The sequence below is a fragment of the Melospiza melodia genome, chromosome 12 (genome assembly GCF_035770615.1).
Source record: "Melospiza melodia melodia isolate bMelMel2 chromosome 12, bMelMel2.pri, whole genome shotgun sequence".
Taxonomy (NCBI): domain Eukaryota; kingdom Metazoa; phylum Chordata; class Aves; order Passeriformes; family Passerellidae; genus Melospiza; species Melospiza melodia.
In genome coordinates, this window is record NC_086205.1 from 22881496 (window position 1) to 22905267 (window position 23772).

The window sequence follows — 23772 nt, forward strand, 5'->3', positions numbered from 1 at the left end:
CATTTTTTTCCTCCCAGCTGTGTTTAAACTAAGTTTACCAATAAACAATTAAGATAAGACTTCAGGATGAAGCATTAGGTCATAAACCTGTGCAGAGAGACTTTGTTTTTTAACTCTGGTACATTTCCTCAGTGGGCTGGGGTGCATTTCTTAGCCCAGCCAACCCAGATCAAATTTATGATATGGAGGAAGGGTGTCTCCAGGCTTCTCTAATTATTATGATTTGTTCCTTCTGTTCAAAAGGAACATGAAAGCACTGCTATCAGTCAGAGAAGGAGGAATATAACTGAGAACTGTGTCTACCATTGTCTTCAATGTCTCACTTTCTGATGAAGAAAGGCAAATGGTCTTGGAAACAAACATAACATTTTTCAGTATTCACTAAAGCGCAAAATAGCTTCTGCAGAATTCCATGAATCAAAACTCAGAAAGAGATTCAGAAAGAATCATTCTAAACACAGGACTGATGAGTGTGAATCAATTATATGATCACCTTTTTGGTACTACTACTACTACTATTATTATTATTATTATTATTATTATGCAGATTTTTAGAAGGCTTAGGTAGAATTTGCTTACGTAGGACGTAGAGAAGAAATGCAATGGGACCATTCCTTGGGCTGTGTGATATCTCACAGATTAAAGAGGCTGTTTGAGGAAGGGGAAGGTTAAGACCATGAGTACACTAAATCTAGTCCTTGGGGGAAGTGAAAAAGGATAAAGAATAAAAGCAACTAACTCAAAGGAGAGAATCTCTGATAAATTCAGGGGAGACAAAGGCTAAGGAAAAAGGATCACAAAGTCACTAGTGCTTCCTTCAAGACAAAATAAGAACTAGCATACCCTGTGCAAATACAAACTGGATACTTAGCAAACTCTGCACCAACAATTTGAAAAAATCAACCTGAATTCAGTTTGGACTATCAAAAGAAACTCAGGATTTTGGGAGTTGAGATGAGATTTTAAGAGGATGGTACATTAGACAAAACCTGAAAAACAGGATGCTGTAACATCCAGTGGATGTTACTAGATAATCCCTTCAGGTCCAGATCCCCAGGTATAGTTTTACATGTTTCTATAATTTTTATTTATGCTGCCTATATCTGTGGCTTGACTTTTTGAGAAGGGCTTTAGGAAGGGATTTAATATCATTAAAAGTCCCATGGCACTCATATGGGGAAATGTGTGTATATAAAGACTTTAGGAGCCTTGGAAAAAATTTTACTGCCCAAAAAAAGGTCACAAAAAACCCCAACCCAAACCCCAGTGTCCTTAATAATTAAATGCATATCAAGTGTTTATGTTCCCTTTAAAATGTTTGGGGTTTTACTATAGTTTTTATTTGTATATTTATATGCACACACTGTATATATGTATATAAACATGCACACATATATTTGTGTATCTCTAGGGAGGGAGGAAGGGATGGAAGGAAAGGGAGGGTCCTCGTTAAATGGAGATTTACAATGCAAACCATCATCTTCACAATTGTATGTGCTAGCCATAAAAAGTACCGGAGGGAACAAGGAAATAAACAATGTAGACATTGTAGAAAAGTGAAATTACTTTTTCTAAAGTAAACTTATTTAAAATTAACACAGTTATTAAATTGAACCCTTTTGCAAAATTACCTTTATTCTGGGAATCTTTAATATTTTCTATTTAGCAAACCCTTATCTGTAAGGGCCTGCCAATAACCTCTGCATAAAAATCCAAGTCTCCACATTCCTAAACTTTATGACAGTTAAAAAGCAATTTTATGAATATTTATGAAGGCAGTAAATTATTAAAATAAATACAGATATTTACACAGTAGAACAACATCTTCATTTAATGGATGTGGAAAAAATGTTAATATGTGAACATTTTAAAGATGAAGTGGTTTGGCCTTCAGGGCTTTTGTTACTCTATTAAAAGTTAATTTAAGACAAAAATTATGGCTTTTTCACGATTTGCAACCCCTAAAGATTAAATCATGATCAAGACACACAACATTTTTCAAAAATTGAATCTGGTAATGACATTTCCAGAGGCTGGATATTGAAACCACTGTGCAGTTCTCCCTGGAAAAGCCTCCTCTGGTTTCCTCAGCGCGCTCAGAGCAGTGGCACACACTCAGATGGGCTCCAGGGCACAGGGGCTGGGTGATACCAAGGTGCTTTTGCCAATCTCTCTCCCACCACACATTTGCACAATTAGAATAGGTTGCCTGCAAACACAGTGGGCAGCTCAAGGTGCTTTTTCTCAAGAAGGTGCTCTACACCACATGAGTGATTTGCTTAATCACTGGGAATAAACTTCCCCATCTTTCAGCAGCCACATTTATAGATCCTCCTGCTTCAAGGGCACCGGGAGGCTGCTCTGACCTCCTTGACTGGCTGCTCAACCTCACCAGTGACCCCAATAACCAGAGTTCCACCAAAACACAAATTTTCCTTCTAGCCAGGGCACCAGGAGACAGACACCTTCAATCTCAAGGTATGAGAAAATGTGTCCTTTTCATGGCAATTCCCTCACTTCTGCATTTGTCTCATTTCAGCTCCCTGCTTAAGAAAACTTTTCTTCTTCCTTAATCCAGCCCCCTCTTTATTCTGCAGCAATCCAGATCTTACAAGTGTCTCAGACCAGTCACAAGATCCCTTCAGGAGCTGTTGAAACAGTTTGAATTTTTTCCTCCTGTCAGTTTTCCAGCACTGTGAATTACTGTGGCTAATGAGACCAAAAAGACTTGGTTGTGCCCAGTCCCCTGTCCCACAGCTCAGCCCCCTGCCTCAGTCTGTCCTGCTGTAGGAAATTGCCACTCCAGGTGCTGGGGGTAGTAAATTCCTGAACCTTTCAGCTGCATTTGAAAAGGATTTTGCCTTTGCAATACTCTTGCCTGCTCCTTGAAGGTTTTCTACCATTCCTTTCCCCTCACTTATTATATTAATCTATAACAGAGTCTTGCTCACTAACTGATCTTAGTGCACCAAAAATGGTGAAAACCCCTTCTCAAGCCCCTGCTCTACTCTGATATTTTTATATATATAAAATACATAACACATTTTTATCTTTATTTAATTTTTTAGCAATGTAAACTACTTGGTTTTTATTTTGTTTTGGGCTTTTTCCCCCTCCCCAGACTCACTGCTTTTGTGGATACCCTGCTATAAAGGTAGGGTCCATGTTCTTTCTCTTTATAGCTGTAATTTATGATGTGGCTGAGGTAACACATTCTTTGTTTGAAAAGGTCCAGCTCAAGGGATCAGGATGTGTCCCTGTGGCTCTGGGGAGGTGCCACTGCCAGGGCTGCTGCCCCTCTCATCCTGACCAGAAACCAGGTTCTGATCCATTGGAACAGAAACACAACACTCCCAGTGAAATCTGAAAATCATATCCAATTGCAAAAATAACTCCAGGTCAGATTTCTGCAAATCTCGTTCTCACAAAGCAGCTTAAATTTATGAACCTTGCGGAATTTAATCAGAATTACTCATGTTTAAGACTAAACTGCGTATTTTAACAGCACATTAACTTCAGGCTTTTCTGCCTACTCCAAATTCCCTTTACGTTCCAGTTTCAAATTATTCCAAGCTCTTAACTCTGTTGTTTTCAGTGTCTAAAGATATGAGAGATGGGCACAGCCTGAAAGACTGAAAGTACAAGCTCCAAATTATTTTCAGCCTTAATCCTCCCCCAATTTTGTACCTTATCCAATCTCTATAAACTAAATCTACACTGCAAAAATACTGCCATTTATATAACTATATTTCCAAATATTCAAATTTCCATCACTTTGACTTAGTTCTGTAATTTAGCCCCCTGAACATGAAACTCTTTTCTACCAGCACATCCTTTCTCTTAATATGATGTAAAAACAAAAGAAATGTTGTTCAGTTTTCATGGTGATTTTTTTTCTGCCAGCAGTAGTTTATTATTTCTTTCAGGTTTTTTTCCAAAGGATTCAGCAGAGAGAAAAAGAACAATCAAATGTTTTTTAAAAGGCAAATTAAATACACAAAAGGGGAAAATAGAAAAAAAAACCAAAAACACACACGAGAAACAGCAGTAAAGAGAGAGAGACAAAAAGCATAACTGTGCAAGGGAGATACAACTGAAAAATAGAGACATAATTAGAAACTGTTATGAAGATGGAACCTCAGTGCAGGGTCTATAATAATAAGACTCAAATCCAGAGTGAGATACTTGCATAATATAAAGTAATCACAATGAAAAAATTAAGGAAATTAACATGAAAAATACAAGTTAAATACAAAAAGTGGAAAGAAACTCACTAAGTATATATGTTTATATAGCCACAGCTCTCTTATGAACTAGTGCCCTGTTTTAATGTGATGTAAAACCAAGCACATGGAAGGCAGAGATAAGGAAAATATAGGGAGAGGGAAGTATCAGCTGAAACAGAAATGTGAGACTTAGTAAGTACAGCAACATAAACATTAGGGGAGAGAAAAAGATACAAAGAGTGGATTCAGCAGAGAGATACTGGGCTCATTTAAACCAGCAGGACTTGCAGTTTAAGGCAATATTTCACATCAAATATTCCTTAGAAAAGGAGAATCTACTTCTGATAATCTTTCTACACCTTTACTGATAGTTATGAGCAAAGTAAAGCTTACAATTATTCCACTGCCAAAGAGAAACAAATTATACTCTAAAAAAGGGTAGTTTACAGGCTCAAGAAAAATGGCAAACCTTCTGTGAGGAGAACATGGGAAGTAGGTTTGGGTGGTTGCAATTTTACCTCAGACCCTGATCACAGCACACTTTGGTTTGTGCTGTGTAACAGACTCTGAATGTGCAAAGCTGATTCTTTTGGAGCACCAGAAATGTAGCTAATGCACCTCAGCCATTTAACAGCCCCTATTTGGGACCAGGCTACAGCCAACCCACACAAAAAGCTCCTGAGACGTGCCTTGTCCTCAGCACCTTCTGGTTACCTCTCCTCCTTCAGGCTGCTTGGTAATTCAGACACAGTGAGTGTACACAGGAACACAAATTGGTAAAAACTCCATCTCACAGACAGTGCTGCTACAGCAAACTTTACATCTTTATCAAACCCCTGCTTTATGAGCCCTGATTGCTGTTTCATTGGCTTTGTCAGCAGTGAAATGCAGGATCAGATCTATTGCTGGAAATGATGGGCAACAACCGAGCCCCAGCAATGACAACTGACCTTTCGCAGCCGTAATTAAATTGCATCTAAATAATTTAAACAAACAGCTAAAGCTACTCAGTTGAAAATGGCATTTTTATTGAGACAAATCTTATTCCTATAGAAAAAAACATTAAGTGGTTATTTTTTGAATCTGTATTGAAGTCCTGGCTGTGCTTTCTGCGGCCAACGGAGGAGGTCCCGATTTACTTAACTGCAAGATTTGGAGTCACTGCTCTTTTATAATTGCTTTTGTGAATTGGGAATGAATTGTTTAAGCATTTACTGAGCTACTACACTTTCTGTATTTTCTGAAAGTCAAAGCAGCAATTTTGTTTATAAGATATTTGTAACAGAAGGCACTTACTGGATGTTTAGAGTTTAAATGTGGTTTACATGTTGAGTGGTTTATTATGTTTAGTGCAAAAGTGGATTAATGAGCTCCTGCTCTGTGCTCTCTGCCAGAGCTAGGGTTGGAGAGGATGGATACACGTGCACCCATGTACACTCTCTCCAGACACAATCCCTTCTGCTTTATTAGTTCTTTCAGAGATTTCTTTGTTTGTCAAAAGGCTTGTAGTGTACCCAGAGAAAATACAGCAGAGTACTGAGGCACTGCAAGATATACAGAAAAATAAACAACTCTCAACACATAAAAGGCACTTCAGAGTGAAAGGGGTGAGTACTGAGGAAGAATTTGAACGTAAGTCCTGACTTATTGGGGAAAATAGGAAACCTTTTGTTTTTGTACTCTGAAGCACAAAAAAAACAAGCAAAAAAAAAACCAACCCACCAAATGAATAATTCAGCTGTTGTGTAACTAACCTTATAAAGCAAAGGTGATTGTCCAAGCTTCAAAAGTGCAATTTTTTTGGTCACGTTTGTGATGGCTTGAATCCGGATCAGGTCTTCCATGGTTCCATACTGGACATCAACAAGCTCTGCCTGCAAAGAGGAGACAAAATTCAGGCTACAATTACAGCCACACATCACTGAGGGTGCTCCTTGCATGGAAACAAAGCTGTTTGCACAAGCATCTGAGCAGAGCCCTGCAATTGCCTTACACCAGCTTCTAATCAGCAATATCTCTAATAGCAAAGATCTTGAAAGTTCAATCTGACAGATAATTTTTTGTGGTTTTAATTCACAATTCATAACCTATGATAAACTATCCCCTCCTTTTTTCCCAGTGATTATAAGAGATGCTGATTCTGACAAGACCTTCCCCTCATTAGCTACAGGAATTTATTTAAAACTGTTTAAAGGATACTAATTCATTTCTGTATATTTTCTTCAAAATAATCAGAGTCTAGTAAAGTATTTCAAAGAATGAGTGATTTTACTGGTCACTTCTGAAAATACACAGGAACCACAAACTCCACCAATACACAGTTTTATTTTGTGACTCCTCAGCAATCTTACCTAACTACTGAAGTATTTTATTTTAATCCATCAGTTATCCAAGCATTATACTCAGATAACCACGGTGATAACAGACTATGCTCTGATGATTTCTATTAATACATATTTTTAAAATTATTTAGAGTCACTTCGATCTAAAAGTGTTTAGAACATGGAAGATTTTCAGCTCTTCTGTTAGGACTCTGCAAGAAAATATAGAACAAGTTCTAAGTTATTTTTAAATGTCAAGCACTGGCAGTAATGGAAAATATTTCAAGATGAGTTTTCAAGTATTTTTAAAAACTACATCATTTAAGAATGACCAATGTCATTTTTCTCACACATTTGCAGCAATAAATTCTGGTGAAAACAAAGTAAGAGGATAATCAGTCTTGTACATTACTATTTTAGAATGTTATGAACCTCTCAGGACATCATTGAGGACATTCTGGAACCTCTAAATCTGTACCCAGTGCTCGCATAAAACACATGTACAAGAAAACACAAGAATATTACATAAGTGTTTAAAAATTAAAATAAGAGGAACAGTACAGGATGGAAAAGTTTTCTCTTTCAGTTCAGTTCTGTAACTTAAGTATGGATTCATGGCCAAAGGCAACAGTTCTGCTTTTGGGTATCCCTACACAAACTGTTTAAATTCTAGCAACAGTTGTTCTGGATGTGTAGGATGTGTGAAATTTTAGTAGATTCCTGAACATGGGTATTTTAGGAAAGTATTTACCCTTTAAAAAAATGTATCTGTGTGAGTTTGCATCTCAACATTCAAGCTGAAACCATACAAAAACTTTGCCAAGATTCCTGTCTTTGTAAATGCTTCAGAAAAGTTTCCAAGTCTGCAATATGTCATCAGTGCTGCACAAACCAAGTACGTGGAAAGGCCAGCCAAAGTTATAAGACACTTCTGACTAGGAAAACATCAGATTTAACACCAAGTAATGAAATGTAGAACAGGAAAGCTCACACTTCATCGTTTCTTCTGAAATAGATGGGGGTTTTCATCTCTAAAGAACTAGAAAACTATTTAGACAAAATAATTTTTTCCTGTACCTGAAAAGTAGGATAAAATCAAGTAAAGATTTCATACTAGGGAAAGGTACTTTCTGTTTTACCTAATCTCATGCCTCCAGTTTTAAAGAATTAACCTCAGAGAGGGAAAGGGTATTTAGCAGGGTACTTAAGTTCATAAACTTTTTACCTCTTTCTGTAGCTCTTATCTTCATTTTTATTTGTACCTACACATATGTCATTAGATACAATGGTTATTTGTCTCTGAAATCTTATGGCTTGAGAGGTTATGGGAGGTTGTATCTAGGTTGATTTCTAGGGATTCCTCTGGACCCAATGCCTTCCTCACCTATTCTCCAAAGCAAAAATCAGGGCTTTCATTATTTGTATGAGAGGAAGCACACTGACTTTTCCTGAGGCAAAATCAATATCCAAACATGAAGATCATGAAGATCATTTGCTTCTGCAGGATGCCTTCGTGGAAATGAGCTCCCTGCCCATCTACATTCGTGTGCTGCTGCTCTGCACATCCCTTTGGCTCCCTGCTTCTCCAGGGTGCTATCCACTGCTCTGTAAACAACAAAACTACATGTTTGCACAATTATTTATGCGTTCAGCAACTGCCCTTGGATGTTCATAGTTAATTTATGGATGTAAACTGCATCTTCAAGAGAGGCTCACTGGTCTTTCCCAGGAAACACGTGCCCAGCAAGACAGAGACAGAAAAAGGCCCTGCAAAAGCACAGCTCATTTTTTAATTATGTGGAAAACAGAAGTTCACTCCCTGCTGCCCCAAACACTCTGCAAACCACGTGCTTTGCTTCAAATTTTAAAAGTTGGCCCCAGTGCCAAAGCTATTAAGTACATTAATGCATTGAGAGTATGTGTAAGAAATTGCAGAAGGAGCAGCTGGGTGTGATAGAACAGAGTTTCATGGGCTTTCATCACACATCACACATGAAATACAGATATGTCAAAGCTCAAAGGTTATCACATTCTGGAAAGAGCATCTATAGCCTGGTACCCAGAGGTCTGCACAGCTGATAGCACCTCTAATTCCAGCTAAAACGATGAACAAAAATTGAATTAAATCTTCCCCTAAGTAAAAATACACATGGCTCATCTCTGGCCAAATGAAGTCAATAATTCACTGGAAGAGTTTAGAATAAAGTTGTAACATTTTGGCAATACAATCCAGAAAGTAATAGGTACGCATGAAATTATAAAAACAGTTATGCAAATTATTCTTAGCCCTTCCTCTATTCTGCACCTATACATTTAAGTAAAATTTGTAATAAAAAGCAAAATAATTTGCAGTATTAATAAAATCTCATGGAATACAGTACAGCAATACTAGCTCAGAGTAGTTAGTTTTGGTTTTATTTAGTGGATTGTGGCTCAACTAATTGGAACCCTAAATTCTAATATAAAATTAAATATTTAAAAAATACAACCTCAAAATAATGGTGGAGAATCCTATTGAATCCAGACATTCTACCTTCCTAATAATCCATTCAGAAGCTGACAGACCATTTATGATGCATGAAGGCCCGTTTTAGTCACAACATTTCTAATACCTCCAAAAATGAATAAAGATTAAATTTCCTATTATTCCTCATTTCTGTTTTTAGAAATGCCTACAACATGACATAATCCTCATTTTACACATACCAGCTTTATGAAAAGTGAAACACCCCACCCCCAACTACTCGTATTTGATAAACTGCTTTCCTGTGGTAAGATAATTCTGCTCAAAAACAAAAGAGGACTCATCCTTTTATCAGGTGCCGAAAAAGAGCACTTGTCTACTTGGTTTAGCTATGCCACAGTAAATCCTCTTACCCTAAAACTGGGAAACTGCTAAAGAATGAGTTGTTTTATCCATCTGAATGAGGAACTTACTCCTCCAATCATTTCAAGCTACGCTGTTTCAAAGATATGACTATTTAGAGCAAATTGTGATGTGCATTGTGGAGTTCAGTAGTATTCCCCCATGCATGAAATGAAGTAGGGGTAGGTAATAAAACAAACATTTTTAGGAAAAGTAATTATTTTATGTTAGGCAACTTATTAGTTTTCTAAGTCCCAAGATGATGCTCAGTGAGTTGTAAACATTCCATCTTAAAAATTGTAACAGAATCTCCCCCAAAACAGAAAAGACAAATAATCATGAAAATGCAACAATCAAGACAGTCAGGGATTTTTATCCTAATTTCCTCTACTTATCTCAAAAATGAAACAGAAAAAAAGAGTATACTTCATCCAGTCAAGGATGACACAGAGGAAAATAGGTCTTGCAAAGGAAAAATATGAATAACTATATGAAGCAGGTGGCAGCTGGGGTCTTGAAGATGCTGGACACTATTTTTAAACCTTGCTTTCTTGCTAAGACTGAGGCAATTAAAAAGAATAAGATAAATAGGTTAAAAATAATAACAGAAGTATGTTTGTCTTATCACATTCTCACCAGTCCACTTGACTGAGGAGAAGGATTTATTAACAGCGTTATATATCTGTACCCAAACCACTGCCTGAGAGACAGATTGTGGCTTATTTACCCACAAGGCAGCAAAAAAAGACTCAAGGACGAAACCATTGAAGGGGGAAGAAAACCAAAAAACTCAACACAAAACTCAAAGGCGGCATACCCAGGAAGGGATGTTTCTAACCACCAAAATAAGGATGCAGGCAGTGCAGATAAGCAAGCAGCTCTTAAACTGAGCTCTTAAAAGCTGGGCAGAAAGCAAACCCAAAGCAGCATGGCTGCGCTGAAATGAAATGAAATGTTCACCACAGAATGGCTGTGGTGAAAAGTCTTCTCTTCATGGTACCTGTTGGTAGTGCTATAGTTCAGTAACCTCAAGTGATGAATGTATTTTACCAAATACCAAGCTCCTGACCCATAGTAATGAATGGATTCTACACAAACCATGGGGGATCTCAGGCCTGTGGAAGCTGCAGGCATGAAAATGACACAGTCAAGCTCATATTCCTCATATTCACAATTCCTGCCTATCCACCAAAAGATTTCAGAAACAGATTCCCTAAAGAAACTCCAAGTATCGAATAAAACTAAATATTTAAAGTTAATAAATATTGTACATTCCTTAGAATTAAGACAATTTCTCCAAAACACACACAAATGTAATTCTAGAAGCATCAGCCCTCAGTTCTGTAACTGTTCAGACTCACTACATTTCACTTCAAATGCCCTTCATTTTTCCTTCAGCATTCAGCTACTATTTTCAGGTTGTTCACAAAATAAAGGCAGCAGAAACATCCCATGCACAATCAATCACAATTAAATAACCTTCAACTAGTCATCCTGCCTAAAATAAAACTCCAAAATATATTTGCAAATTGTATCTGAGAAGGCAACAGTCTGCAATCAGGACATGAGACGAACTTTAATTAAACACATCGCTATAATTTATTTGCACAGCTCTGAAATTGAGGCTGAAGGCAGCATTCAGCAGAGCATAAAAGTAAACTCAAGCTGGTTGTAGATCAAAGCTGGACATCAACAAACGTGAAGAAAGCTGCAAATATAAAACTAGCTGATCTTTAAAATTAGAGAAAAGGAAGAAAGAGAAGGGGAGATAAGGGAGCTGCGCCAAATCCTTTGTTGGTGTGTAAACTCTGTTTTGCTTTCTGACCAGAGCTGTTCCCATTCCAGCCAAAAGCTTCCTTCAATAATCAGGGAGCCACAGCTGCGACTGCCACCACCAGGGTCCTGCTGAGCACACCCGAGACAAAGTACCCATCCATAGTTATCTTTTTTATACTTACTGTATTTCTACAGAAATGTTAATATCCAAAGTTGTCTTGCAACCTTTTTCCTTCAACTTGGTTCCAGGCAAGAAAAGTGGCAGAGTTTTCTTGCCTTGGCTCCAGACAAGAAAAGTGTCAGAGACTGTCTGAGCCCCAAAAGTAAATAATTATATATCTGGATTAACTGAAGATTAATTTTCTCTGTTACAAGACTAAGAGGTGCTGCTGACCAACAACGTCAGGGAAGATTTATATCAGAGAACTTCAGTCTTGCTATATGTTTTACCTACAAGCCCTGATCCTTAATCAGATTGATGACATTTTTTCCTCATGGTTGCCAGCACTTTATAGAGGCTTTCTTCTCTTTGCTTCAGTATTCCTGCTCCCACAACAGAATTCTGGAGCATTTCAATACAATATGACTCACAGTGCCAGCTTACAGTCAGAAAGGGTTCTTGTGTCTAGGTTTTATTACATAAAATTGCATGCTGCATTACAGTGACAGCTAAAGCTGTAATTTATTCTAAAACAAGAGCAAAAGGAGATGTCCCTTAACCTCAGCTGGATGGAGTTTGGCCTTGCAGACAGAGTTCAGCCACAGACACATTTGATGTTCAGCCTTCCCCTGGTCCTGCCTGTCCAGCTCTCACAGCCCCATCACACAGGAGCAGCTGCTCCCACACCTTCCTTTGGCTGCTGCAGGACCATTTCTGGAAAGACACTGAGGTTAAACTTGTTTGCTTCCCTGCTTCTTACAGTTTATTGCAAGACTTTTTCCCTCCCAACTCCGAGGGAGACTGAATCAAGATCGAAGCCTTTTTATGGCCTACAGAAAAGAGCTCTTCTGTATTTTATGGTTTCAGAGCCCCAAATAAATCTGAACTGATACAACTCAGTTCTCTTTTTCCCACTTTCTCTTTTCTTATTTTACTTTTCATAACCCCCAACTCTGTTCCCAATCACACTCTTTGTGTTTCCCAAAAGGCAAAACTAGTATTTAAATATTACTTCTTAACTCTCGATGTTCAAGATATCCAAACAACATATTAGGGTAGGTTTTCTTCATATTTTTTATTTTCTAACTTTCTTACTCTATTTTACATAATACATACAAATCTAGCTTTTTGAGTTTTTGACATAAGACATTGTTATTTTCAGACAAATTAAACTGACATTTACTTATTTTAGAATCTCTAACAACGCCTTTTGTTACAAAAAAAATTGAAGGGCACGAGATTATTAGATTATTATTATTATTTAATAATAATCTATTTTCATATTATTATTATTATTTCAAACTTTCATTAAGCAGTGCTGATTGTCACTTCACTAGTGACAAACTTTTATATCCTAATTATTCTTTCTTGTATGTGTTTAATGATATTCATATCCCCCTCTTTTTAAGAGTTAACTGCAAGGCTATTTAGTAGCATTAGTCCCCAAAGCATAAAGTCACATTGCTCATCCTTTCCTAAGAAAAAAGAGTAATCTGTATTTGCCAGCCTGCTTGGTTTAGCTTATTCAGAGGTAATTATTCATGCAAATATACATTTACAAATTATACAGACTGAGGATAAAATAAACAAAACAGAATTACTCAGCTGTGATGTGGTATCTTAAAAAAAATAAATCATAAGCTACATATGTACACAGGAAATTATAATGGTGTGATTTAAACTTGGCCTTAAAATTTTCAATGAAAGGGGTTTATGTCAGAATCCATTCCCATTGTGTCTGAACTCAACAATTTCCCAAGGCTTGGTGGAAATTTCCTTGGCTTCTGTGAAACTCAAGGATTGAACACAAGGCATCCAGAGGCTGCAGAATGTCCTCCAGTCATTTATACCACACCTAATTAAAACTAGGCATTCCCTCCTAGAGTAGGTACAGGCATTCAGCCTTTAGATGAGAAGCTTGGAGCTCACAGAAGCGTCCAAAAGCACTTTATCCACACGCAGGCTGCGCAGGACAGCTGTGGCAGGGGTGGGACCAAAGTGAGCTGGGGGAGCTCCCTGCACCTGCTCAGAGGCCCAGGTGAGCTGCAGGAGCTGTACCCACACACCCAGAGAAGTAAAATCATCTCCTGACTGAAATACGAGCTCGTAAGAACAACCTGTGAATGCAAACACCACCACAGACAGAATGCGTACAACTGGACCGAAACACTGCGTGTGCTTTGGAATCTAAGTAAAACCAATATATTTCATTTTATAACTTAGAATGCATTTGATATTTTAATTCCTTGGAGACAGGTGCTTCAGCTTTGTCTAATTGAGTCAGTTTGGCTGCATCAAAACAAAATGTCAAGAAAACAGCCTACAATTTTCAGTCTTCCAGGCTGGAATTCATGATTCAGAACTGTGCTGGTTTTGGCTGGGGTAGAATTAATTTTCTTCACAGTGCTGTTATGGGGCTGTGTTTTGGATTTGTGCTGAATGCAGGGGTGATAATGGAGATTATTTTTATTATTATTACTGAGCAGGGCTTGCAGAGAGCCAAGGCCTTTTCTGCGTTCCCTGCTCCAAGTAAGCTGGGAGTGCCTGGGAGGTGACACAGCCAGGACAGGGGACCCAAAGTGACCAAAGGGACATTCCAGACATATATAACAATACAACAGATATCTACCTCAAAGAGAAAAATATTCATTCATATGTATAAGGGGAGGTCATCCACTGCATGCAGAGAACACTTGACCTCTCAAAATTGGTGGGGAGAACTCTTGTTTTCTGGATTACAATAAATTATCTTTCACAAACTACTCACAGCCCTTTCTTGGCCCAACATCATCCACTTCAACATAATCAGGGAGATGGCCAACCATGTAATGATGCAAACACAAATCTGAGAGTTAAAGCAGCATTTGAGCAAACAATTTTCAGAAGCAAATATGCAGTTGTGAAAAAGAAAATGACATCTTTTCCATCTCCTGTGAATTCTGTTGTTTTGAGTCATTGCACAGATTTATAGGTCTCTAAATTACATCTGTAGAAAAAGGACTGGAGAAAAATAAGTTCTAAAAATATATTCAGATGACAAGAAAAGGACTCCAATAAAAACAGCAAATGTGCCTGAGTAATATCAGATTCAAGTGGCCCAAATGATTGACCAGGACAAGCATCTAGATATAGAAATACAGCTGTTCCTGAGAACAGCTCTCCTCTGTGATTAAACAAGAATATTTTTCTGGTTTTCAGCCACCTAACATTTTAGAAGCAGACTTATTTTACAAGAAACATGTAGTGTGTCATTCCTGTCTCACAGATAAGAAAATTGTACAGGGAAGAAAAAGTTATTTTCTGTTTCAGGCTTTCAAATTTTGCTTTTAAAAGTGCACTCAAGATTTTGGAGTTGATGTGCATCCTACATTGCCCAAAAATGTAAAGGTTTTACATGGCAGCTCCATTTGGCTTTTCTTTCAGAGACCTTCATTTTGATGATTTTGCCAATAGTAGTTCACCTTTATCCCACGTGTTTCCAAAGATTAGAGTGAAGGTTCTCCTGAACTGTGCCAAATTTCACACAGATATTTTGAACATTCATCTCTTAAGTGTGGGCAGAAACCCCATAGAGATTTGAGAACTTGGTTCATGCGCTCTCACAGGCAGGGATGGAAAAACCTGGAGAAGAAGAGGAAATCCCATGCAAAGGACAGAACCCGATTCTTTATAGAGAAGTTCCCAGTAAACCACTCCTCCTACACAGTGGCATCTTAAAAAAAAGCTGGAAAAATTTTTATATCATCTAAAACACACGGGAAAGTCTGAAGAGACTCTGTAATCTGGACAGATTGATGGGAGGAAAGAGGAACCTGCCTGACATCACAGAATTTATTTTACTGCTTAAAGCAAAAGCTTTGCCATCAGCGCAGCCCATCCAGAGCCCTGGACCTGGACAGAGCTTCCCTCATCTTCCACACAGCCTGGAATCCAGGTCAGCCTCTCCCACAGCAGCACAGAGCACTCAGTATTATTGCAGCAATGCCATTTGATGGCTCAATTCCCAATAAAAGCAGTCAGGGACATTGTTAGAGAACTATCAGTTACCACAGAAATCTGAGCTCAATTCTCTCTCTTCACCTCTTCTGAGCCTTCCTGCCCTGGATCCTGAAAAACCAACAAAAAGAAACCAGGATCAGGGAGCTCAGTGTGTGTGTGCTCTCATAACTCTGGTTCCAGCACAGATTTCCCTAATGATCCATCTTCCTGCAGTCACTGGTGCCTTTTTTTGACTTTAATAAACACAAGAGACTCAATTCAATACAGGAAATAAAGAACACACAACAGTCACCATTAGCCATGTCCACCACTTTTACCTTCTGCTGAGGGGGTTCCCTGCATATTTCTTCAATTGCCTCTACATTTTTGGTACCTACCCCGTGAACATTGTCAACAATTTATCTACAGAGACTGCAGAGAAGATGGAAGAGTTGTGGAAGTTTAATTCAGGCAGAGCAACCCTACAGCAGCAGTGACATCATCAGGGAAAAACCTCAATTCAAAGGATATTATGCTCAAAATCCTGATATCGAGGATGATCGATATTATCCTCAAAATCCTGAGCCTAGCACTGTCCATACTGATATAATTTCTCATCCTAGATTTCAGTTTGTGACTTTACATGATTATAATGTTCTATTTTAGCCTCAAGACACGTAAGATTTAGTGGTAAAAGGGCAACATGGATAAAAACACAATAAAAATTTCTTGAATCAAATGTTTTGTCGGGAAACTGATGCATTAATTATTTTTCCAGCAACGTAAATTTTCTAGAATTTCCCTCCTAATTCCTTCCCTAAAACATCCCCCAGGTGAAGATTGCGGCCTGGCCTGCAGAAGGAGACACATCCCTCTTGGGTGAGAAGGCAGCAGGAGCTTTCTTGCATATTTAGCAGCTTTGCTCTCCCTCAGCTGCAGCCACTGCCAGACCTCCTCCATCCTCATTCACCTCTGTGCCCCTTGGAGGCACCACAGGGAGGCAGTGAATCCTGCAGCAGACAGGACTAACTCTGTATGGTAACATAACTCAGGGGAAGGAAGATAAATTCCTCGAAGCACCTTCTTTCTCACACACACCTGCTCTTGGGCCAGTCACAGCCTGGTGATGGATGAGGCACCTTGCCTTTGGACTGCAGAGCTCAGGAGCACCAGAAATAATTGTGAGAATAAAACTGATAGAGCTCGGAATTAATTCACGTTAAGGCCCTCTAAATTAACGAGATAAACACTGTAACTAATATTCATTTCATGAGGTTAGACATGAGATTTATTTATATTTAGTGGGAGAGACAGCACATCAGACAGAATAAAAACCTAGGGATGTCTAAGAGGGAAGACCAATGCATTTTCAGCTTTATTTACTTTGCAGTATTTTTTATTTATTTATTTTAAAAGAGATACTGCTCTCCTGGGATTGCAGCTGGTAGGTAGAGGTTTAAATGCTGTATTTCCAAACAGATTTAAAAGGGAATTTCTGAACAAAAGCTTTTTCTCAGGACATTTTAGTCCAGCCAGTGCAGAGGCTCTGGCATTTTGACAGTTTCCATACACAGTCAATGCACTTCTGCCAACAGCACCTGGATACCAAACCTACACTTGCCAATGCCTACTGCCTGGATATTTTTTATTTTTTTTTTTAGCTTTTTATTCTTCTTCGCATTTTTAAGAATTCAGTTCTTATATATATATATTTCAACCAGCTGTATCACAGCAGCATTTTTTTTTTCCAACCTGCTCTGAAAGGTTTCAAAAGGTATTTGCTTCAAAGAATTTTCTCTGAGAGTCATCTTCTTCTTTTTTTGGTCTTTCCTACTACCAAGGCTGTGTCCAGATTTAGAGCATTCCTCAAAGCACTCTCCAGAGAGGTACATCCTTTGCTCTTTAATACCAAAGTTTTTTAACAAAGAAGTCAGGCACACTGCAGTTCTCACCAAATTATTCTTAAAATGACAGCTTTATCCCTAGTTTAGGTTACATTTGAAACCTCCCAAGGATCCTTATTTCTTTTTTTTTAAGTGAGAACTTATTCCCACTCTTTCATGTGCTCATCTTAGAAGATATTTGGACTTTATATCACCACATCCTAACACAGAGATAAGAAATCTTCAGATTTGTTTTGGATTTTCAGTGCTACTTTCATTTCAAAATATTAAAAAATGTTTTAACAATGAGACAGAGGCTCCCAAAGAAAACCATCCAATGAACTCATATTCCTACATTAGAAGAAAGTAAGTTTTAAGATTTTGACAAAATGTTGTCCAATGCTGACTGTAGTAGTTGTACTGGTAGGTAGAGAGAACTCCTAAGATAAAACACTGCTGAGGCTTTACCTGGTAAGATTTATCACACTGCATTGAAAATTAAAATAACTGCTGCTGATTATTTTCAGCTGCCAGCTCTAATCCACAAGGCACCACCATATTTAGATTTTTTTTCCTCCAATTAAAAAAAAAAATAATCAAGTGAAGCATGGCAGAAGACTGATATTTTTTCTCTTTAAAAAACAATTTGATTTCAGCAATTGTAACCCATAATGTAATGCCTGATGCCAGAGCCTGCCAGGGTCAGAGCCCTGTGCCCATGCTCCCAAACACACAAGGTTTATGCTCACTAAAATGGAATCTGCCTTCAACTACAGAAGCTTTTCTATTGCTTATGTTCCTGAAGAGATTTTTAGGACTTGCTTCCCTTCCTGAAAAACTAACTTTAAAAAAATGAGAAGCAGCAATAGTTTAATCAATATTGTATTATACAGTCACTCATAACTACCAGGGAACTGAGCGGCATTTTAAGCAGTTCTTTATTGTTCATGCATGAAACTACATTTTTTAAAACAATAAAGTTATGTAAGTCGTTTTAGGGACAGAGATTGAGTATTATACAAATACAAAAATATTTTGTTCTTGTTCTTATATCAGTTGTAGTTGTTTCTTATGATGCTTTTGTCATAATAGCAATTTTTTAAAAGCTGATATTTACTTAATAGTCCCTCTGTTGAAGGAAATTTTTGTTTTTTACAGCGTAAGCAGAATTCCTTTGAGGCAGTTTTAAACCTCCAGAATACTGGAGAAATTTAAAAGAAAAAGATCCCTAAAACCCAATCCCAAGAGCTCAGAGCATGAGAAGCTTTTTACTTGAAAATTCCTCCTCTGAGTAGAATCTTGCCTTTACAAACTTAAACAGAGAAGAAAGCCCAGGTATGTTATTGGTAGGTTCATATTTACTAAGAAGATGAAGAAGTTACAGAGAGAGAGAAGATGGCACTTCCTCAGAAAAACACGACTTGGGATTTGGCAGAAAGGTTTCCACTTGACCTGAATACATTTGTATTGAGGTTTGAACCAAACACCCTTAATAAAGAGTGGGACTGACAAAAAGCCTGACTGGGTGGGCACCAGCCCAGGTATCCACTGAACTGCAGAGGTGCTGCCAACGCAGTGGCCCTGATTATACCATAAAGATTAAAGAGGAAAATCCTCCTTGGAGACCCATGAATTGCACAAATTTCACCGCTATTCTCTCACACTGACTGCTAACAGACAAAATTAACTCTGCTTAGAAATGATGTAATTCTCATTTATTTCAATAGGAATTCTGCTTGCACTAAAACCTAAAACAGGCAGCAAATACTCTTCCTAAGCCCTCAGGGTTTGCACCCGTTAGTTTTTACCATGTAGCTGGAATATAAATAATTGTTATGGTTCAATATTGCTCCCACTCTAATATTGTACAGAGGCTTCACTAAGAAATGCCTTCAGCGGATTCTGTGCAGTGGCATGTAAGTGTTCAGTGATCTGTTATGTCTCGAGATACCAAGATGCCTCACCTTTTGCTTTTTTATCATTTAAAAATCTCATTTATTATTAATGGTATGATTACTAAAATGCCATTACTAACATTTTATTAGTAAAACATCAGGACAGCGTTGACTTGCAATTATAAAACAGCAAAAGGCTTTGCAGCAGCAGCATTTGCATCTTTGAAACCCTGCCTTCAATGACACAAAAATCTCCCAGCAATATTAATATGGGCTTTGAGCACGATGAACTACTATTATTTTTAGAGAACTGTACAACTTTATTTATTAATGGTTATGTGATATATGCCAGAAAACTGACAGGATGTTCTGCAGGACATCTCTTCAATGATCGCTTTTGGAGCCCTCGCCTGCAATTTTAAATTATATAACCTTCACATTGCATTTCACAGCTTTCTATATGTAATTATAACGGAGTGGCAGCTATGCTGTAGTTAATGTTGAATGTTGTTTTCTGCTTAAAGGTCAAGTCTATTCTAAAATCCATATTCTTAGTGAGATTGTCTTGGAAAATTGCTGTGCCTACTTGGTATGCAGAGCAGTGGTCTAAATTATGATTATTTGTGGAAGAGGTTTCGGAGAAACTCTTCTATAAATAAAAGATAAATAAAGCTGCACTAAAACTTCTAAATGTTACCAAAAAAAAATCACATGATTCTTCTCATTTGTGTGTATGTGTTATTCAACCTATAGCCCTAACCATCTGCAAAACTGATTTCAGTTGCTAGGGATTCATTTTAGCTAGTGCATGTCTCTTCAGAGAAGAAATCTTTAAAAATGCTAATAAAGATAATAATGAACTAAATTTGGCATGCCTAAAAGAATTAAATGCACACATGCATCAAGATTCCCTCTAGCTTGGTATTTTGCACCAATGTGCCATCAAAAATGACTGAAAGACTTAGGAAGAGATGCTGCGATTATTTAATCTAAATTAAAGGCACTCTCTGCCTTTGGAATTCAAGATGTGCTAGTGAGCATGCTGCAGAAGGCTCATTTAGAAATTCTGCCTGGGGATAAAAATAACCTGGGAAGATTTTAAAATTTTCTAAAACCAACCCGCTGACACCAATCTTAATTCTGAAATATGGTTAAGGAAATTACCACTGATTAGCTGGAGGGAAGAGAAAAGATAATAAGGGTGCACTAATCACATTTCCAGCACAATGAAACCGAATCAAATGGAAGCAAGCTTTGGGGTCAAGGACTTCCTGATGCACTGTCCCCCCCAGAGGAATTCCAGACCTTTTGGTGCAGAGCTGGAAATGAAGAGAACTGCCAGAACTGGGCTGTAAACCTGAGCAGGGAGGGGAGGGAACTGTAGGAAACACAAGTGGAACAGTAGGACACACTTCAGGCAGGAGTGGGAAAGGTTAGAGGAACAAGCAGTAGAGGAAAGGAAGACTCCCATTTTCCTGCAAAGAATCTGGGGAAAAAAGGGGATGGATGGGGAAAGGAGGCATCTAAAGACAGCCATAAGAAAATGGGATACTGGATAAGAAGTGGGAAAACTCCCTTCCTTGTGAAAGAGGATCTGACAGCCAAATCAGAGTCCTGCTTCCCTTATTCCCCTCTTGCCAAGATTGAAGAATGATGGGAAGATGACTGAGTGAGCTTAACAGATGGGCTTGTACATCCCAGATTGCTTCAGGTTGCATTAATCTCTGCGGTGGGCTCTCATTTAGCTGAGAAAATGTCACCAAAACAAACGAACCAGAGCAGACTGAGACGTGACCAGCAGATGCAGAAAATCTCTTCTACATGATGTGGGTAGAGGCAGGCAGGCAGCATTCCCACTTGTCTGCTCCCTACAGCCCCTCCAAAACTCATCAAAGGTACCCCTGGCTGATTGGGTATAAATGCCTCAGATCAGCAACAGAGAAATCAGTAGGAACTGGGAGTGTGGATAATGGCAGGGAAGTGAGGTGACACAATAGGAGTCAAAGTACTCAGGGCACAGAGCAGTGGCCAAAATACAAAATAAATATAGTCAGGTCTTGGGAGAACTGCCTTGGAGATGAGCACAATTCATTTCTGTCCATAACCCCTCAAATAATCCCTGCCTACATGTGCATCTCCATTCCAGGAACATGCCAGTACTTCTACTCTTGCATCCTCTCCTGGCTCCTGAACAAAAACAGTCCTTTCAGTACATGAAAGATCCAGGAATGAAACAGGATGTTTTGCTGGGCTTGCTGAGAACATCCACAAGGGTGGAAATGAACCCCAAACCAGAAGAGAGGGGCAGCAAAAGAACCAACAGGCATTTGCTGCATTATTCCAAAAGAGGCAGAGAATCATGAGACAATGCCATACAACAGAGGACACCAAATATCTCAGTTCAAAGTATGAAAGCAGACTTAGGATTGCCAAAAGTTCCTTAACACTTCTATAAAGTAAAGAGTGAAGGTGAAAGGAAAGGGGGGAAAACTTCAGGTCACACAAACAGAATTTCAGAAAATGCATGAATACAAAGCAAATACCATTTACATTTTGCTTTAATTGGGCCGTCCTTGAACGTTATTCCCACACACCAACCATTACATCTGCTAGGACTATTTCCAGTTTCTAAAGAAACAGTGGAGGGAGCAGACAAACATTGTGGACATGTGTTTGTTCCAGAAGCTGCTGCACTCAGCAGAACTGATTGAAACCAACTGTTCAGTGCCCTGAGTGCCACCCGTGCTACTGCAAGCCCAAATATACCCCAAAGGAGAATATATTCTCCTGTGGTCCACTCAGGGATCACCACACGCCTGTCACACGTGGGCTACTGACACCATTTACTGAAGTGGAACTGAAAGGGGACACCAGATTTTGGGGGTTTGAGCCCTCTCTAATCAGCTCCTGCTGATGTTCCCCATCTCAGCCCCCTCCACTCCCCAGGGACAGAGCATCCCCACAGCTCCTGGATCCCAAAGCTGCAGGAGGCAGGAGCAGCACATTCGGATTCACCACACCACCCTCACTTGGAGACTGGCTGGATACTGTCTGACAATGCATTTTGTTTAATGCATAAATTTGAAGCAATGTAATTTCCATTTATATGTGCACTCTGCTGGCCAGAGCAGCTTTCCTGTTTTTATCAAGCAGACAAAAGGTTTAAGCTCTATAAAAGGTGGCTGATATTTAAGTTCTAATAAAAATATATTTCAGGTATGTCATTCTTTCCTTAGGCTGACCTAGCCTACAATATATTATTTACATAACTGCTGCAATATCTATTTCAAAAGTGACTCGACAGCCCTCTCCAGAACTGTAAGCTGCCCTGCCTGTCACCATGATGGGTAAACACTGTCACCTTTTCACAGTCCAATGAAATATAGAGAACTAGTAAAGTGCACCATCCATCACAATGGCACTAAGTAGGTTTTTGAAGTAGATTTCAGATCACAAATGCTCACATTTTTACTCACAAATGCTGTTTAGACTGTTACCAGAAAGCACAAATTGGATGGCTCATATACAATGGCCGTATGATGAATGGACATGACAGGTGGTCAAAGAAAATGAGTCTTGCTGTTCTACAAATAACCTTGTCAACATCAAAGTGGAGCTGTAGCTCTGCTGGTAGCCAGACTGCAATAGCTTAATGGTTTTATTTGCTTCAACTTCTAGCAAACCAAACAGACAAATGAGATACAATGAAGCAGCAGCATCGAGGCAGTATTAGCAATTCAGCCTGATTAAGTGACACATAATAGGAATTTTCTGCTAAGGATGTGCCACATTTGAAAGAAAATTATTCAGGTTATGAGTAGCTGTTATAAAAATACCTGTTCACAGGAAAACCCTCGTGATTTTGCAATCACAAACCACTGCAGGATATCCAAAATACGCGACTTGTAGCTCCACTGCAAGCAATCAAGTCACTTTCTGATGGCTGAGCCCAGCAACAGCCACCACCTGCTACTTCTCATTTAAAGTTTTTCTACTTCCATTAGTTTAAATAGTAGAGATTAGTGTGTAGCATTGAAAGTCAGGAAGGTTAGATAGTACCAATTTACCTAGAGCCTAAACAAATAGGGAAATCTCCCTTTTGGGCAAAAACTCTAGATCCAAGGACATTTCAGGTAGATTTTTTTGAAGAACAGAAGAACACATCTCAAGTTCTGTAATGGTGCTGAGGTATCTCAAAGAATTGATGTAAAACCATGCAGAGAGTCATTCTTTGGCTCCAGTGCAAGGCTGGAGTTTTGCCAAAGCCAAGGTCCAGCCCCTGTGATGAGGATGGTGTGTGTGGTCCTCATTTCTGCTGAACTCAAAAAAGCAAACTGCCCTGGAACATAATGGAGAGCGGAGCCCGTGCTGCTGGGAATAACAGCAGCGGTTTTTCCCGGAACATTGGATTTCCTTCAATCTGATGAATTTGTTAGCACCGCATTGACATTCATGAAATAAAACCTCAAAGGTCACAACCATTCCTCTCTCTGATTACAGGTACTCTTACTAAGTTACAATGAGAAAATAATATTAAATATGGAGTTTTTTAAGTGATATGAGAAGGCAACCACATTCATTATTACATGGAAAAGTTAAAGCATGTATCATGCAAGTTAGGACCTCTTTTTTCCTACTTCATTTTGCTTCTCAGCAACAAATTTTTA

The 23772-nt window shown here is 38.6% G+C and overlaps 1 protein-coding gene across 3 annotated transcripts in view; it reads right to left on the bottom strand.

Moving 5' to 3' along the window:
* NAALADL2 (N-acetylated alpha-linked acidic dipeptidase like 2) overlaps nt 1-23772 on the bottom strand; it is a 395312-nt gene that overhangs the window by 144312 nt on the left and 227228 nt on the right. For all 3 annotated transcript variants that reach the window (XM_063167294.1, XM_063167293.1, XM_063167295.1), the window contains one exon: nt 5981-6100. In XM_063167294.1, coding sequence (XP_063023364.1) covers nt 5981-6100 — 120 coding nt within the window. The remainder of the gene's footprint in view (nt 1-5980; nt 6101-23772) is intronic.